The 17399-nt window shown below is 42.8% G+C and overlaps 2 protein-coding genes across 3 annotated transcripts in view; one reads left to right on the top strand and one right to left on the bottom strand.

The window, feature by feature from the left end:
• nck1b (NCK adaptor protein 1b) overlaps window positions 1–12617 on the top strand; it is a 29859-nt gene extending 17242 nt beyond the window's left edge. For both annotated transcript variants that reach the window (XM_046068439.1, XM_046068448.1), the window contains 2 exons: window positions 7487–8238; window positions 8442–12617. In XM_046068439.1, coding sequence (XP_045924395.1) covers window positions 7487–8238; window positions 8442–8642 — 953 coding nt within the window. In that variant the 3' untranslated portion in view covers window positions 8643–12617. The remainder of the gene's footprint in view (window positions 1–7486; window positions 8239–8441) is intronic.
• A 373-nt stretch (window positions 12618–12990) lies between these two features.
• bdh1 (3-hydroxybutyrate dehydrogenase, type 1) lies at window positions 12991–16899 on the bottom strand. Its single transcript, XM_046068462.1, has 5 exons — window positions 16573–16899; window positions 16029–16139; window positions 15529–15670; window positions 15263–15415; window positions 12991–14241 (listed from the first exon to the last, which is right to left on the bottom strand). Exons 1-5 carry the CDS (start codon window positions 16783–16785, stop codon window positions 13775–13777), a joined length of 1086 nt encoding a protein of 361 aa, XP_045924418.1. The 5' UTR covers window positions 16786–16899; the 3' UTR covers window positions 12991–13774.
• Between the last annotated feature and the right edge of the window lie 500 nt (window positions 16900–17399).

The raw sequence follows: 17399 nt of genomic DNA on the forward strand, positions 1-17399 counted from the left end.
GTCTCAGCTTTAGGTTAACCGAATAAATGTGTCATAATTAGAGCGGACGGAAGCTGAGTTTTGTGCTAACATGTTGTGCTGGTGGGGAGAGAGAGAGGGTGTCTTAACAGCTTTTTTTGAGGCTGTGTCTGTGTGAGTGGCTGCAAAGACTGGGTGGATATGCTTTTGAAAAGCCTTCTTCTGAGCTGAAGCCTGTAATTGCCCCGGCAATCCTTCTCTGTCTCTTCCTTTTCAACACACAGTAATCCTGCTTCATTTTTTTCCCCCTACCGTTTGTCTTAGTGAGTGGGTTGCAACTCGGTGGATTACATTATCATGCTTGAAGACCCCATCTCCACCCTGTGTAGGAATATCTCAAGACCTAGCCAAAATCTGTTTTCTTCTATGTTGCCCTCAGGGCGAGCTCGCTCATTCTGGGAGGGACCCCGTTGCCCCCCTCCATCCCACCACCAGTCATGCGCTACAGTTGAAGGGACGCGGGGTGCTCATGTAGAACACTGTAGTCATTGTGCGGAGAGGAGGAAGGGGTCTCTGCTGATTGATGGGACCCGGGACCCCATCTACTGCACCTCGCTCGGTTATCAGAGGAATGTCATTACCTCTGTGAGGCTGTGGATACTTTACAGCCGCACTTACACACTTTTTCAAAAGGGCCTGACGCAGACCCATGCTGTAATCTCACCTTGTAACTGTTGAGTGGTATCTCCTGTCTCTGCCTGGCTTCCCTGCACGTGTGTGTGTGTGTGTGTGTGTGTGTGTGTGTGTGTGCTGACTCCATTGCTTGTCATCCAAAGAAACCAGAGTTTGTGAAGCGGCTGAGAAGATCATAGGGATGAGCTAACAAACCTTTTTGCTATGTAAACTGAGAGCTGTGAGTCTCTCTCTCCTTCCCCTCCCTCTGTTTTCCTGTTTCTCAGCCTCCCCAGTGAGCGGAAACTCTAATTTGAGCCACATTTCTTCCCAAGTTTTGGAGGAGTGCAGGCCAAAGAGGAAGTCAGAAGTTACAAGGAAGTTGAATCATTGTGCTGAGTCTGTCTGTTGGATTTTCTGGCAGTCTCTGTCCCTTCGCAGCTTCTCTTTCTCCAAACCACTGTTTGCTATTGCCCAACCAGAAAATCAAAAGACGTAATGATAATCAAGAGATTGGCGGGAGAGTCGTCAGCGTCACTTTAGGCCTGAGATGTTTTTCTCTTGCAAGGTTGTCCACTCATTTTTGTTTCCCTGTGTCTTCTGTCATTACGAATGACTTAACAGGAAGTGAGCAGTGGTCTGGGCTTGTTGAAGGCTACTCAGCGCTGTAAACAAGTTGGAAGAGATCAGCTCACTGTGTCTATTGAACCTAATGGACTGGACTGCTGATGTACAGATTATTTTCTCAATTAATTGTTTGGTTAGTTCGACAGCTACAACAAGTACTACAACTTTGTGAAGAAACCAGACCGTTAATTGTGGTTTTAAACTATTCTTTATGATCGGAACAATGATCAAAAACATACCAAACAGTGGATCACTTAACAAATCTGAGAAAGAACATTCGAATAAAAATTGAGAGAGAGAGAGAGAGAGAGAATTGTTATTGAGAAAAATTATTGCGATAATTATTATTGATTTATTGCCTATCCCTATTTCAGATGTGACAATTTAATTAATGTCTTGAGTTTTGGTTGACCTTAACAAGACAGCACCACCTTGGGCTGTGGGAAATCCTAACAGGCATTTTATAGACAAAATGATTAATCAAGAAAATAATGGATAGGTTAATCAATAATGAAAATGATGGTTAGATGCAACCCTTAACAACAGAATGTTAGCAGCAAATTAGCAAAACAAAATGTCCTCAGATGTTCCCATAGCCCATGGACATGTCTTTTCATGTCTGTCCAAGGAACAGCCCAAATACATACAATATTCTGTTTACTATTACACATTTACAAGAAAACCATTAATGGATATTCCCATATCAAGATGGAACCAGAGAATGTCTGGTTTAAAAACAATTATCAAATGGTTGCAGATAAATTTTCACCCAGGTAAATGAATGCTCAGTTTGAATGGGTGCTTCTCTGAGTAACATATTTGTGTTATAACTGAATTAGTTTGTGTGTCTAGCAATATGTATCCTATAACGTCTTTTTGTCATGTCGTGAGTAGAGCTGCTGGCTTCTGAACCTAAATACATTATTGTTACTGACTGAAATGTAGCACTGAGTATCAATAATGGTCAGGTGATGAAAGCTGGCATGTCTGCTCAGTATTGTAATCTTGTTGACTTAGTTGTTCATCGGCCAGTTTCTGATTTTAGTCAGTTTTGCACTGTGGCTTGTCTTTAGACAACATTTAAAGCTTCAATAGTTAAAAGGGGAGGAAGAATTTGTTTTGCAGAAAAGCATATTTATGTGCCTTTAAAGTATCCTCAAAACCCAATCCTACTCATGTGACAGGTTTCTGAAGGGGCCACAAAAACTAATTATTGTCTTTGTTTAGCTTCCTTATAGTTGCCCCTGCTGCAAGCAAATAAATGTTAACTTTTAAAGTCACATTTCATTATTCAAAACCATAGAACAATCAGTGTCATGACGTTTGTTGCTATACTGGTGTAGCAAAGTAATACCATCATATAAAAGGTGATGAATTGTAAATGTACTTTCACTTTGGGTCAGTAGAAAGTTTTGAAAATGACTGTCCGTACAGACAGAAGTGCTTGAGAATGTGATAATATTCCTGTGTTGCTCCAGTGGTGCATAGGTACACAGATCAATATAAAATATCTAATTTGAATCACAACAAGTCAATAATTGCTGGAATTAATACAACCAGCTGTTTGTTTTAGTGTCAGGAGGGATTGTTCTGGCGTAGCCCCTGACAGTAATGCTGTAAAGACCAAACGGAGCACCGTGCCGCTACCCCTCCGTCTGCTCCATCACAGAGACTGCCGGCTTTTGATCTCTCAGACGGCTGAAGTTGAAAGAGCTCTGCACGTTTCCTGCGCAGCCATCAGTCAGCCATGTTAGCAGCTTGATTGAAGCTGTCGTCTTTAAAGGGCAGCCCAAACCATCCCCACTGAAGAATACACCAACTTCCTCTTACATACGTTCCCTTTAGTTTGTTTGACTCACTTTTTCTGACTGCATGTGGTGTCATTATATTTAATGTGTCGCATACTAAAACATATGGGTGAGGGTGGCTGCGTTGCGTCACATGTCTGGTGAATGCGGGTGACACATTGTTGTTGAATTGCCATGGACACACACAGAGCGTTTTCTGAGAGTCTACGGTCTCGCCACTGAAGGCATGACTGTATATAATAATAATAATAATTAGGATATGCTAGGGCTTGTGTTGAACTTCAAAAAACACACATGGCTATGAAATTTTTGAGATTTCTTTTTGTGAGCAAACAAGCCATTACACTTTGCTTCAGTTCAAGTACGGGGATGTTCAGCCACTGTCAGACAGCCTGACGCGGGGTGTTGTCGTCCACAGAGGAAGAGCCCTGGAATGGAGGGAAGCCGAGGGGTCGAAAGGGCCCTGGCAGACAATGGACAGCCAGCCAGCGTAGGGAGGCCAGAGTCAAAAACTAAACTAGTTCCTGTTTTCACTGGTAGCCAAACAAACTCCCCCTTGGACTTTCTTGTCCTCTTCTGGTGTGCCTCATCTGTAAACAAAAAGTGAAGTTTTCCGAGGGGTTTAACACATGCGCTTTAAGGTCTTTTGTCATTGTTTGCGGTGATTTACTGCCATCTGACGCTACACGATTTCCTTCCTCTGTGTCCTTCGCTCAGAAATACACAGGAAAAAGCATCTGACGTCGAAACTGAAAAGTTTCCAGGGCTTGGTGCATTTTCATTTCTTTTCTGTCTTATAGACCTTTCCCAGGTAGTAGCAGTAGTAGTAGCAGCGGCATGGTTTGTGGGTTTCAGGGGAAGCGCGCAGCCACCACATCTGTGCATATATCCACAAGCAAAAGTTGATCTGGTGGCAAGATCAAGTATGGGCAGTGAGAGGAGGACTGTGCTTCCCTCAGCTAATTCTTTCTATAAATGATAAGCTGATCTGAAATAGCTTCTGGTAAGAACTAGGGCTGGGCAATAAAACAATAATGGTTTATTATATATGGTCTTCCAGCAATTATTAACTTTGAAGTTGAAAGAAATAATAATTCATTAATTATTATTCATTAATTATTATTATTAATTATTAATTAATTGTGATAATTATAGATATGGAATGATATGACATTTTTTATTGTGATAACATTTTTGGCTGCATCGCTAAGTCCTGGTAAGAACATTTATTTCTCTACTTTTTTAGACATTTTACTCTTACTCTGTGCCCCCCCCCCCCCAGTACGTCAGGTAACTCTTCCTGTCTTCTTGTTTGCAGTCAAATGTGTTTCCTACAAACTTTATGCCTTTTGTCAATACCAGAATGCTACTGGACCTACTTTGTAGAGGCATAGTTAAAGGTTCAATAATTGTCCCTTGTGTTCAGTTTCATTAAACTCCCAAACCTGGCAGAATATCAAGTAAGTGCCACCGTCAGTTGAGCAGCATGCAGCTGTGTCCACCGTTGAGGACAGTGGCCTTGCTCAAAGCTGCGCCATGCTGTGTGTTTGGTGTGAACGCCTGGTAAGATAAGAGCCTCTGTAAAATTGTAAAAGGAAGCACAAACTCACAGGTGTTGTTCACTGGAAATGACGTGAACCTACACACAAAACAGCTGTTGTTATTATAAAGATCCCAATTATAAAGACAAAAAATCTGGGTGAAAGAACGGATTAGCACACTCGGGTACCAGGGATTGTCTGAGCTACAGAGAGTTGGAGGTGAGTAAAGTGTTTTGCGGTGAAAAAGTTGCTGCCAGCTGCCTTCTCTCATTGGCTGGATGTGGATGTCGAGTCGGCCGACTCTTCCAGATATTTGGCATGCTAGATATCTAGCAGACGTCGGCAATGTGTCAGAAATGTCGGGGAGCCGTTCTGATGCGTCGTCGTATAGTTCATACATAACGACTGGCGAGCTCGCCGAGCAGCAAATCGAGCTAAAAATCGTGTAGTGTGAACTAGGCTTTAGAGAAACAGATGCCCTCAAATAGCAACCCCTTATCTTCTCCTATTACCATCTACCTATAGGTCTGCAGGCAAATCCCCGCTTAGATTGCATCTAGACCACTGCATCTAGTCAAATGCAGTGATCCTGGGCTCTGTGCTTTTTTTTAAAATGCAAAGTGTTTAGTGTGACTGTAGCAGGAAGTGGCCCCCAGGACGGGGACACTAATAAGGGCTGTGTTACCTGGCCAGAGAGATAAAAAATTTAAGCTCTCAGTCATCTCCGCTCTCAGCTGGAGCTAAAAGATTCTTTATTTATGCAGGGTTGACCCCTAACCTTTTGTTTGGCGCTAACTAGGTCATTTCCAACTGTGCACAAAATACATCCTGGGGCTTGCACCTGCATGAACATGTAGTCTTCCTTAACATTTGATAATTTAGCTGTACATTCTGTCAGTGTCATTTTAAACATTTAAGGAGTGAGCTGTTAGTGTGTGTGCTTTCTAATATCTATATTTCATCTGTATGTAAAACATTTATATGTATGTGTATAGATATAGATGCTTTGATCTGGTCTTTTTTGCAGCTGTCCTCTTGAGTTATTAGACTGCACAGACGCATAACTAGACCTAACCTCCACGTTCAGACATCATCTCTTAACACCCTGTCTGGAGTCTGTAGTTTTGTACAGTGGTGTGACTAATAACAGGGCCTACCTGGAAGCAATTTGATGTTGGACTCCCAGCACTACCATGAAATTTGTCTGCGCTCCTTGAGTCACGGGCTCTTCTCAATTCATCTGTGGTGACACAGATTCAGTATGGCGTTGTGACAAATAAGCTCAGAAAACACACACACACACACACACACACACACACACACACACACACACACACACACACACCCCCAGCACAGTCCCTGAGACTACACCCTGCCTTCCTGTATAATTTAACCTCGCTGACTTTGGATTATGCAAGCAATAGCCTTGCAAACGTAATCAGAAATAGTCCCTACTTTGGTCTGCTCCCTGTGTCTGGCATCAACGTCTGTCTCAGCTTTAGTCTGGTTTACTTGCATCATCAGTTAGGCCATAGATCTGTCATAATTATAGTAATGTTGAGTTAGCTTAGCAAGAACGAGCAAAAAAAAAAGACAAGAGGACTGTTGCTGCATTTGTTTCTACTAGTAATGTACAGAGAGATCAAGCTGTGAGTATTAGAGCTGCTTTCTGTTCTCTTGGAAAGTTGGAAGAAGGTGCGATCTCACCACTGCGTCCACTGATCGCCACCCATGTGTTTCATACAACTGTTAGCATGCCAGGCTGCCAAGTGGAAATTCTTGTCCAGTAAGACGATGACCTCAGGCCTGCCAAAGCTCAACCTCCGGGCTCCATAACCCAGGAATGAGCTACAGGGCCTGGTAATCCCCCTTCTGTTAGCTTTGGGCTGTAGGTCTTATGCCAAGAGGTTGACTGCATGTATGATAAAATTCTCCCTGCGGTCATTCGACGTTTGACTGGCTGACATTTAGCATGCAAAGCGGCAGGAAAAGCTAGTCCTCTGCTAGACCACAGTCGATAAAGTCTTGATAAATATGCCCTTTTAATCATCCCCCGCCCTACGCTGAAGTCAAATGGTCATCTCAGTGGCGTGCTAGGAGTGTTTGGGGGGGGTTGTGTGGACAGAGGGGGGAGGAAGGAGAGCCAGAAATGGGATGGGGTTTGGTATCCAGCTGCTGTGCAAGCAAGGCCGCAGGTGTCGGGGCAGCCGAGGTGATTAGCGCAATGTGATTAGCAACAATGAAATGTGACTGAGCCCCTTTGCCTACAGAGTTTAAGGCAAGTGTACTTTGTAATTAATCTCTGTGTAAGGTAGCACTACTTTGATAAACTGGTGTACATTCTTTTGTTTCCAAAGGATTTATAGGCCCGTGCCAAAACAAGTTTTTTTTTTTTCTGACCACACCATTGCTTTTTTGTTTCCTCAGCACCTAGGCCTAATTCCCAAGAATGGATTTGGAGTGGAGGGGGTTTAAGGCACTGTAATGTGGAAAAGGAATGATTTTTAGCCCTACTTACCCACCCTCCCTGTATTTCAGCACACCCCCCTAATGCTTATTATCGCTGCCTGGTATTTGTCTGGGACTTTTTCTCCTCCCTTAAATTTTCAGAGGTGCTTTTTAAATGGCACGTGTGTGGTTTTTGTTTTTCTGTTGAAACTTGTTCCGCATCAGTGGAAGGGTGTGAAAATTGTAGTTCCAGGGACTTTTTTTATTGTGACTTTTAACTTTTAATTCATGCAAAAAGATGTAAAGGCCTCCCTGTCTAAGTCAGGATGCCTTGTAATTTAAGTTTGACCTAATCCACTGCATTTTATTGTAGATGATGATGATGTTGATGTTTTCTTTGTAAACTCTTACACCTTTCCTTATTTTCTCTAGGGATAGGGAAGGTGAAGGGTAGAAAGGGGCCGAGAGACACCGCCTCCAACGCAGACACAGACATGTATGCAGATAATGGCGAGCGGCTGTACGACCTCAACCTGCCCGCCCTGGTCAAGTTCAGCTACGCAGCAGAGCGCGAGGACGAGCTGTCTCTGGTGAAAGGCACGCGGGTGGTGGTGATGGAGAAGTGCAGCGACGGCTGGTGGCGCGGCAGCTACAACGGACGCTCTGGCTGGTTTCCGTCCAACTACGTGACGGAGGACATGGACGGGACGGCGGGGGGAGGGGGCATGGGCGGGCTCGGAGACCCAGCCGGCTCGCTAACGGAGAAGCTGGCGGCCGTGGTGAACAGCACTGCGAATGGGAACCGAGTGCTGCACACGGTTCAGGCGCTCTACCCTTTCAGCTCGGGCAACGACGAGGAACTAAACTTTGAGAAGGGCGACGTGATGGAGGTCGTGGAGAAGCCTGAGAACGACCCGGAGTGGTGGAAGTGTCGCAAAGCGGACGGACAGCTGGGCTTGGTGCCTAAAAACTACGTCACTGTGCTGGACTCCATCTCCCATAAACCCGGGGTGGGGCCTGCTGGGCCGCCCACGCCGGACTGTGACTACATCTCGCCCTCAGGCAGCGGTCGCTTCGCAGGGAAGGAGTGGTACTACGGCAAGGTGACGCGCCACCAGGCGGAGGTGGCCCTCAACCAGAGAGGCATAGAGGGAGACTTCCTCATCCGGGACAGCGAGTCATCGGTCAGTAGCCCACACCTGCTTACCCAACCACCACTGATTTGTTGTTCACAGTGTACACCATTAAGGCCTGTTTACGCTGTGCGTTGTGGTAAAATGACCGTCAGGAAATGTAGGACCAAATTCTCACAATATGACAAAAAAAAAGCCTCAGGCACTTTCTAAACACTGATAGTAAAAGCTTGTGTTTCCTCTTCTTTTCACAGCCAAACGACTTCTCCATCTCCCTCAAGGCGCAGAGCAAGAACAAGCATTTCAAAGTGCAGCTGAAGGAGAACCTTTACTGCATTGGACAGCGCAAGTTCAACTCTATGGAAGAGCTTGTTGAACACTACAAAAAGGCCCCCATCTTCACCAGTGAGCAGGGAGACAAACTGTACCTGATCAAGGCCCTGGCTGCCTCCTGATCCATCTGTTACACACACACACGCACTTACATGCACTTACACACACACACACACACACACACACACACACACACACACACACACACACACACACACACACTTTGCTAACTGCATCCATTTATATATAAATATGTATACATACAGATACTTATGCCAGAACACACACTAACATTTAAACTTCCAGCCTGAGGACTTAACACATCATCAGGACTTAAATGCCCAATTTGTGAGCATTCCAAGAGGAGCTAATGAAAAAGCATGGGAGAGACACGGATGAACGGAAAAGGGGAGACAAAAAAGACTATGGACTCCTGAGAGATGACTACAGACCTCTTGGTCGCCTATTTTAAATTATCCAGATGTGTTAGGTCATAGGCAATGCCATGTATTTCCACCCTGATATCTATTAGAGTTGCATTTAGTTTCATTTTTTTTTTTTGTTTTTGTTGCTAATATATAATCTTTTTAACAGTTTCTTTTAAAAATGTGATGGTTTTTAAACTATATCCAGTACACAACAGCAACCACCCGTATAAGGCAGTTTTCCAGATGTCAGCAAATTCAGAGTCTAGAGCCTATAGAGGTCTACACTGCAACTCATGTTCGTGTTTGTCTGTCTCATTAATTCCTTCTTTACGGTTGTGGACTCTAATCCACTATCTCTGCTAACTGCTAATCATGAATAAAAATTAAGTGACCAAAATATATTTATTGATAGAATTCTGTTAGGATCATGGTTGTAGAGACTGGAATATCATATCACACTCGCACACATCTGTTTTTTTTGATTTTGTTTGTTTTTTAGAGAATTGTGGAGGATTTCTGTTCTTGTGCAAGGTCAAACTAGTTGTTTCTTTTTGTATAACGGAACTGCTTGTCTCATATTGCTGTATCCGTATCATGTGAATGTTATCAAAGCCCAGGCATCACAGACAGTTAGGGGATGGGGGGCTCAAAAAATACCATGACTTTGCATGCATGCGTGCAGACAGAAAAAGTGTCCTCACACCTTTTTACTGTATCTCCCAAACAAGAGCTGGATAGTCCGCATGAGTCATGGCGGAGTTTATCCCTGTGTCTAGAGGTGAACCGAAGGATATGTTTCTTTAGAGAGGGCGGTGAACGTTGACAGCGGTGCGGATTCCAAACAGCCGCCGGTTCTGTTGAGCTGTGAGGGGAAAATGGAGGACCAGTCCAGGCAGACCAGATGATGACGTCACTGCTCCTGAATTAGTGATCACTGGAGGGAATGGAGGCGTTCAGGGTCACCCAGGGTTCATGTTGTGCGGATGCATCAAGCTAGGAGACACCCTCATCCTCAAGGATTTTTAGAAAACAGTTCCTTATGGCTACGTGTGAAAATCAAACTGATTTAAATGCTTGGTATTTTCTTTGATATCTGGGCATTTATTTCCATATGTCTAAGAAGTTTGGGGGAATCCCGCTTTTTTTTTTCAAATGTGCAGTCAGTGTCAAGTTAGAATGCAAATGTTTTCAGCAGAGCACATGGTTTATATTTACAGTATCGGTCTGTTGTGAATGGGTGTTTTTTTTTGTTGAGTGAAAATGGACCAAGTAGTGTTTTTGAATGTAGAAAGGGCAGTTAGTGCCAGCGCCTGCAATCAAAGCTGCAGCAGCGCAGACGGGGAGCCGCTCCAGCAGTGGGCTCAGGGAGATGATGATGATCACGATGCTTGTAATAATGAGTTCTCCAGCTGTGGCCAGTTGGACCCGAGCACAGAGAAAGGGAGGGGGGGGGGGGGGGTTTCACAGAGGAGGAATGGAAAAATGGACCCGAAAAAAAGTAGGATCTAGGGAGGAGACTTGGAGAATCTGTTCCACTGGATAGAGTATCTGGATTACCACTCCCAGTCAGACACGGGTGGGGAAATGGAACGGAGGCCAACGCTGATGTATCATAGCAGGGAAGACAGGATTTTGGATGGCAGTATTTCGGGAGGGCTTTCAAGATCTAGTCAATCCGAGCATGAAAAAGAGTCAGAGTCAGCAAAGAGAACATGGGTGTGAACCTCCCTTTTCTTTTTTTTTTTCTTTCTCCCCCCTTCCCTCCATCTCGCAGGTGATTGACAGCTAGAGCTGTGTGACGACTCCTCTATTTTGGAGCTGTAAAAGATGAATTATAAAGTGAAATGATTACAACCATTTGATTTTATGAAGGGTTAAAATGGAGCATTGTAATTATACACCTACAGGCGCGGGCGGGATCTTAATTTTAACTGAGATTGCATTTTCTTAAACAGTACAACAACATTCCAGGATTGAAAAGCTTCTGTCAGGGCTCGAAAGGTCTTGTGTATGACTACATGGTTCAAAATGTAAATCTCAGGACTGCTCATCAGTGTGAGTGATTTTTATTTTTTTTTTTTTTGGGTCCCAAGATTTATTTGAATTTAACCTGTAGCCATTTTTTCAAGTCGTGTAAGACGTGTGCCTGTATTCCCTTTATTTTTAGTAATCCCCTCTTTTTGGTTTCTGCGTTATCATTCACCAGATGAGCGTCTGAGTTACTGGAATCCTGTTACATGTCATTTATTACACCTTAATCCCTGGCTGATATATCTGTGCCATTTTCTTCACACTTATGTGAGTCAGTGTTCGCCTAACAGTGGTGATCAACCGCTATCAGCAAACCCAATTTTAGTTGAGAAATTTCCTCCCCGACTTCCAATTCCACAGCATCTGCTACATTTCGCAGCATTAAAGTGACAAACGCCAATGCAACGTGCCCCAGTTTGAAGGATTTAGGAGGAGATTTTAATGTGCCTTCACAGCTTTCTGTCAACCAAAGGTTTATCCCCCCCCACCCCCCCCTTCCTTAATTCTTGTATCTTGTTCTTCCTACTTGTCTTGTCACCGCCACGTGCTATTTGGTTAAAGCTTTGCATGTGCGTCAGTTGAGTGTTATGAGTGAGTGGTGGGTGTCTGAAAACATCCTCATAGAGAAGGGTATTTCCTCATTTAGCGCTCGCTTTGTGGACACAGGCTGAAAATGTCATTGTCTAATGTTTTGATTTGTTGGAGGCATTTTTTTGTCATGCATAACATGCCCGTTAGGTGATACTTGTGTGTAGTTTTCAAGTGACCTTAACTTTGCTGATTTCATCAACTTCTTAATTGAACAGTGAATGCTTACATGTACAGAATAAAATGTGCGCTGATGTTTATTCAGAAACTTAGCCCCAGGTGTGATGTAATCATGACCTGAATCTCATGTATGAGCACCTCAAGTAACGGTATCGCATATTGTTGGTTGTGAAGAAAGTGTCATGGTTTCTGAGGAAATAGTTTTTTTTTCATGTCTGTATGTATTTCATATAAGACTAGTGTAAGACATTCACTTTTGCAGTTTAGCCACTTAAATATGTAAAAACGGAAAAAAAAAATCCTCAACACTTAAATGTTTTACTTGATATTCAAATACAGAACTACAGTATCTCTCTGCTTAGATATTGGTATGAACTGGGATATGTTTCATTTTTCACCAACGGAGGCCGCATGAGCAGAGCCTTGTAGCTGTACAGAAATTATTTTAAATCGGCTTAAAAAGACACGGAGGTCAGTTGTGACGGATATTTCCAAGAGATTTGTTTGTTACGAGCAAGAACTACAGTGCAGATGGAAGTCTTTGCTTCTTCACTGCTAAACAAGCCTGAGATAATCTTGAATCTTACATTTTCTTGATCATATTCGGAACAAATGACCCTGTTAAACTTTGGTGCTTTTGTGCTGCTTACATTTTTATGGTGTTCTTTGTCTCACAAAGCTTTTTTTCTTGTCTATATGAGAGAGTGTGAAGAAAACAGATCCATGCTGTGGAATGATAAAGGCAGTGCTGTGAATCTTAATGTCATGCTCTTAATACTGTTTTTATGGAGGGGAGATTGTCTTCAGGTGTAATAATTTAGAAGAGTTTATTAGAGTGTTCAAAAGACGTAATAAACAACATAAAAATGATAATGTCTTTGTTTTTCTGTCACAAAATTTATTGTTAAATGTTTGTACATCCACATTACAAAATACAGCAATTGACAAGATGTTTTGTTTTGCCCACAACTCTTAAACATATGAAATATGGGTAGATCGTCTCTATACTGTGATTATAATGCAGCTTAAATTAGGACATTGAAGTGATCTGATGCACAGCAGATGATTCATGCATGAGGAAAGCAGTTTGGTATGGTCCATGGTTGCCACCTGGTGGCCATTTGCATCATTACATTTACTGGCACCACCCAGGTCCATCTTACACAAGATGCTCAACAACACACGTTCACATTTTGGTCACTTTATTTCAATTTATCCTTGAAAAATGATACTGTGATTGTAATACTTTCAAAATAAAATGCTCTATTTATTGATATAATTCCATATATAACATACACTTTCACCAAGGAGGTGAAGGTTGCAGGGTGAGGGAGGGGAACCTTTTTGTTCAAGCATGCCCATCAATCACACAACCTCACTGTTTAAAGTGAGGCTGAATGATGTCCACGTGAGACAAAGTGGTCTTGTGTTGTTGTTACGTAACTTTGTGGGGGGGCGAGTCAAGCCAAAATCTCACCACGGTCCTTACAATTGCTGACCTTGGGTTTGTTCCGGTGTCAGCCATAACAGAGCAGCAGGAGCCGTCTCTTGAGCTCTACCAAGCTTTGGTCCTCGTGCCAGTGGGGCTCCAGAGGATTCCCATGAGGCAAAACATTGCAAGCATTGAGGGGGAAAAATAGATACAAGGAGATAAACATAATCTTTTTTTTGTCTTTTTTCTTTTAAATAATACCACAGCAAGCAATAAGGACGCAGTATTTATAGTAACGATTAAGTCATAGCCCTGCTGAAATCCAACACAAAGTAGTTGCTACTTATCACGGAATATATCTGTATAGATAAATGTATGTTTCTTGTCAGACATAGAAAAAGCGCAAAGTGCAATAATTAACTTAGTTTAAAAAAAACATGAAATTTTAAGGCTTGATCAGTGAATGAATTCAAGTGCTGAGGATACATAGCGGAGACCCCTCTTCAGGGTAAGTCTGTATATCTACGGAGCGCTATTTTGAAAAGTATGCTGTCTGAGGGCTGAAACAGAGGGAGCTAGGACAGGAACAGCTCTTTCAGAAGTAAAGGAGGTCAGCTATGGCAGCGGGCAGATGCGTCATCAGCTGCACTCTGATCCACCAGTGTGGCTCCATGGGGTTGTATCGCGTGTAAGGACGCTTCGACGTGATGGCATCAGTGATGTCATCCAGAACGGGGGCCACATCCTTCTGCCCGCTGTTGCAGTAAGAGCGCATCAGAGCCATCTGCTGCTCGAAGTGAGCTTTCTTGTAATCCTCCTTCACATTTGAGGGCGCCTCATTCCACAGCTTATTGGCCGTGGTGGCCACAATGTCGCGGGTCAGGATGCCCGTGGCCACGATGAAGTTCCCCGGTTCGATTATGGACACTTTTACTCCCCAGGCCTTCATCTCATAGCGGAGGCAATCGGAAAAAGCTTCCACGCCGTATTTAGATACACAGTAAGGTGACCGCATGACGTTAGCCATCCTTCCGTACATGCTGGCCAGGTTGACAACACGGCCTGCATACAGAGATACAGGCAACAGAAATGCTGTCAGGCTCCTGCAACCGAACATCTGAGAACATTTCTCTGAATGAGCAGTATGGTGCCATGACAATTTAATGCAGCACGGTCAGTAATAACGTAATAATGTGAAATTAAATTAAAGCTTCAAACTCAAAGCCTGTTAGGCCTCCAGGTCCAAAGTTCAACTGCCTTTAAAGACTTTCTTAACAAGAAAGCCTGGAGCTGCGCTTAGATTAGCAAATAATTTAACTACATCACACTCTTGGTGAGGAGTCACTCATTGCAAAAGTATTAAAAAGCAGTGCTCCACACTGCTGTTCTGCTCATAGTCTTTGTCAAAGACAACTGACTTTGACATTTGCATATTCCGAATAGTAAGCAATTAAGTTTTCTATTTGCTTTTTTTCTCCACTTTAAAACATTATTACGAAGTTGTTACTGCACCAGCTGTGGAACGAACAGTCAAAGTCCACACTGCTACTCTGCTTTTAAATGTCAGCTAAAAACACACATTTCTAAAGTGACTTTTAGATGACTTGCATGAATTTATATGTATTATAGAATTTCTTTTTATTTATTTGTTTGCCATTTTATCCTGTTTTACTTTTCATTGTATATTTTATCACCATGTTTCTTGATTAGGCAATTTGTAACTATGTTAAGAAAAGTGCTATAGAAAATAAAGTCATTTTTAATGTTAAAAGCTTAATCTTACATTATGGAGAAAGGCTTTAAAAGCGTCCTTAAATGTCAGGCTTGTTTGCATTGTTAGCTTTCCTCACAGAAATCATGGGGCTCAACTTCTAATGGCTGCACCATATTCTTTCGAATAGTAACTAACAATGCTTATAATCCTCCATAAAAAACGTCTGGTAACAAAATGAACCAAGTGAAATCTAAGGTGCTTGTCTCTTTAAGATTTCTGCAGTTTGGCACATTTAACTTAGTCGTGTTTATATGTCACCAAATGATAATGTAAGTAAGTAAGTGTAAGTGTTATTTTCCAGCTGCTGACCTTTGGCTCTGCGGATTAACGGCAAAACAGCTTTGGTGACCCTGATGGTGCCCCAGAGGTTGACCTCTGACACCTGCTTATAGGTGTCCATGGAAGTAAACTCCACCTCTCCGAACGTTGACACACCAGCGTTGTTCACCACAGCCCACAGACCTTGTTCATGACCAGTGACAGATGTCATAGAGGGGGGAAAACAGTCTGTGAATGATCACACACACACTGACCTTCTATCCAAGTTAGTGAATACAGGTGAGATATTGCAGTACCTCTCTCTGAGTCCTCCAGGTTGTCTCTGATATACTCCACAGCCTGGTTCACCTGCTCTTCGCTGCAGACATCCAGCTGGACTACCTTCATGCGATCTGAATGAAATTCCTCCAGTTCCTTTGCACCATCTCCACCTTTATCCTGCAAGGACAACGTGTCTCCTCACTTACAACAACTCCTGACATTAACATGAAATTCATCCGATTTAATTGTGCAAAGGAATGAAAGTAATTTAATAGGTTTTTTCAAGCCCAGAGACTTCTCTTTCCAAATCAGAAGTCAAGGTGAGCTACAGAAATAAGAAAGCTGGTGGGTAGTCTAGGACATCCCTGTTGAAATGTTCTGCATCTAACGGGACATGTCACAGTCACACATTTCAACTCAAAATGAGAGGTCCGTTTGAAAATGAGTCGAGCCAGCACCTTTAGCAAAAATGTCAAGGTGGGGTTTATAGTTCTGTTGTGTTAAATGAGTACTCACTGCATATTTGATCTCCTACCTTCAGGAGACATCCAGCGAAAACGGTGAAGCCAAGCGTGTGCAAATGTTTGGCAAGAGCGTGACCAAATCCACTGTCACAACCTGTAATAAACACAGCCTTCCCCTTCACCTGCAGTGAGGGACAGAATATAGTAAAGGCGTTTGTAGTTTTTTCCCCCAAGAGAAATATAAACCTATAAAGATAACATAAAAAAAGCTAACATACTTTCACAATATCTAATGTAATACAATTTAAATATGACAAAATAATTTAAAAGGGTTGCCTATATATGTCACGTGTATAAAATTAACAGGACGTCTGTTAAGTTGTAATGTACAAAACAAACCATTTGACTATTTACAAGCATTTCTATTATCCCGTGTTACTGTATTTCGTCTAAGTTACGAGGGGTTCATTAATCTGTGGGAGCTACATGCCATATTCAACTGATGCTGTGATGTTTGCATCCTCCTAAAGTGTGTTTTATGATAATATACTGTAGCCTATAAAGAACATTTGTTCACTTTCGAGTTGGAAACAACAGTCCATATTGCGAAATTACCTCCACCAATCCTCTAGGAATTCGTGGCGTCGCAACATACAGCACAAAAAGTAAATACACGGCAATTATGCACTCGGAAACGCTCGTCTCGGGTAATCCCAACATCCTCATCGCTGCGTTCAGCAGAGCAGGCAGTCCAAAACCCAACGCAACGGTCAGAAACACTGAAAACGACACAAGAAGTGCCACTCGGAACACGGAGAGAGAGGCCATCTTGACGGAATGGTGTGTTTACTTTCCTGGCGGAGAAGTCCACATCGCCCAGCGCTGGGTCACGGCACGCCCCCTGAATCACACAAGATCCCCTGGGCTGCATTCAGGTTAACGGAGAGTTCGGGAAATATGGTATTATAAAACAATAGTTAGGAAAAACGTGTACGCTTTCGGTTGCTATCATGTTAAGCCTTTCGTCAGTCAACTTACCCCGTTATTAATGTTTTTGTTTAGTAAAACTAAAGTTTGTAACAGTTAAGATGTAACGTTATCTTCCCACAAAATAATGTACATACATTGAGCTAGCGTTAGCAGTGTCCATACATTACGTCTAAGGAGTTAGTCTAGTGCAAAATAAGAGGTGTGATTGCTGAATTTCTCAGAAGTTGATAGACTTTATTAAAGTCCGGTCCGGCCGTCAACGGGATTTAAGGCGAAAACGGAAGTGACCAAGAGCGAAACCTCTTGCATCAAACCCCCCAAAAATTCCACAATTACATTGAGCTGCTCTCAGTTAACTGTCTGTGTACCACGGATTATTAGGGCCACATTAATGGGGGGTAAATGAGGATTAAGATTTTTTTTTTATTTGCATTGCATTTCCAAGAATAAAG

Source organism: Micropterus dolomieu, linkage group LG01 (genome assembly GCF_021292245.1).
Source record: "Micropterus dolomieu isolate WLL.071019.BEF.003 ecotype Adirondacks linkage group LG01, ASM2129224v1, whole genome shotgun sequence".
Taxonomy (NCBI): domain Eukaryota; kingdom Metazoa; phylum Chordata; class Actinopteri; order Centrarchiformes; family Centrarchidae; genus Micropterus; species Micropterus dolomieu.

Coding starts and splice junctions, on each gene's coding strand:
- bdh1 (XM_046068462.1), bottom strand. CDS start 16,785: ATGGCCTCTCTCTCCGTGTTCCGAGTGGCACTTCTTGTGTCGTTTTCA. Junction 15,671..16,028: donor TCGCTGGATGTCTCCTGAAG/GTAGGAGATCAA, acceptor TTGTCCTTGCAG/GATAAAGGTGGAGATGGTGC. Junction 15,416..15,528: donor CCTGGAGGACTCAGAGAGAG/GTACTGCAATAT, acceptor GTCATGAACAAG/GTCTGTGGGCTGTGGTGAAC.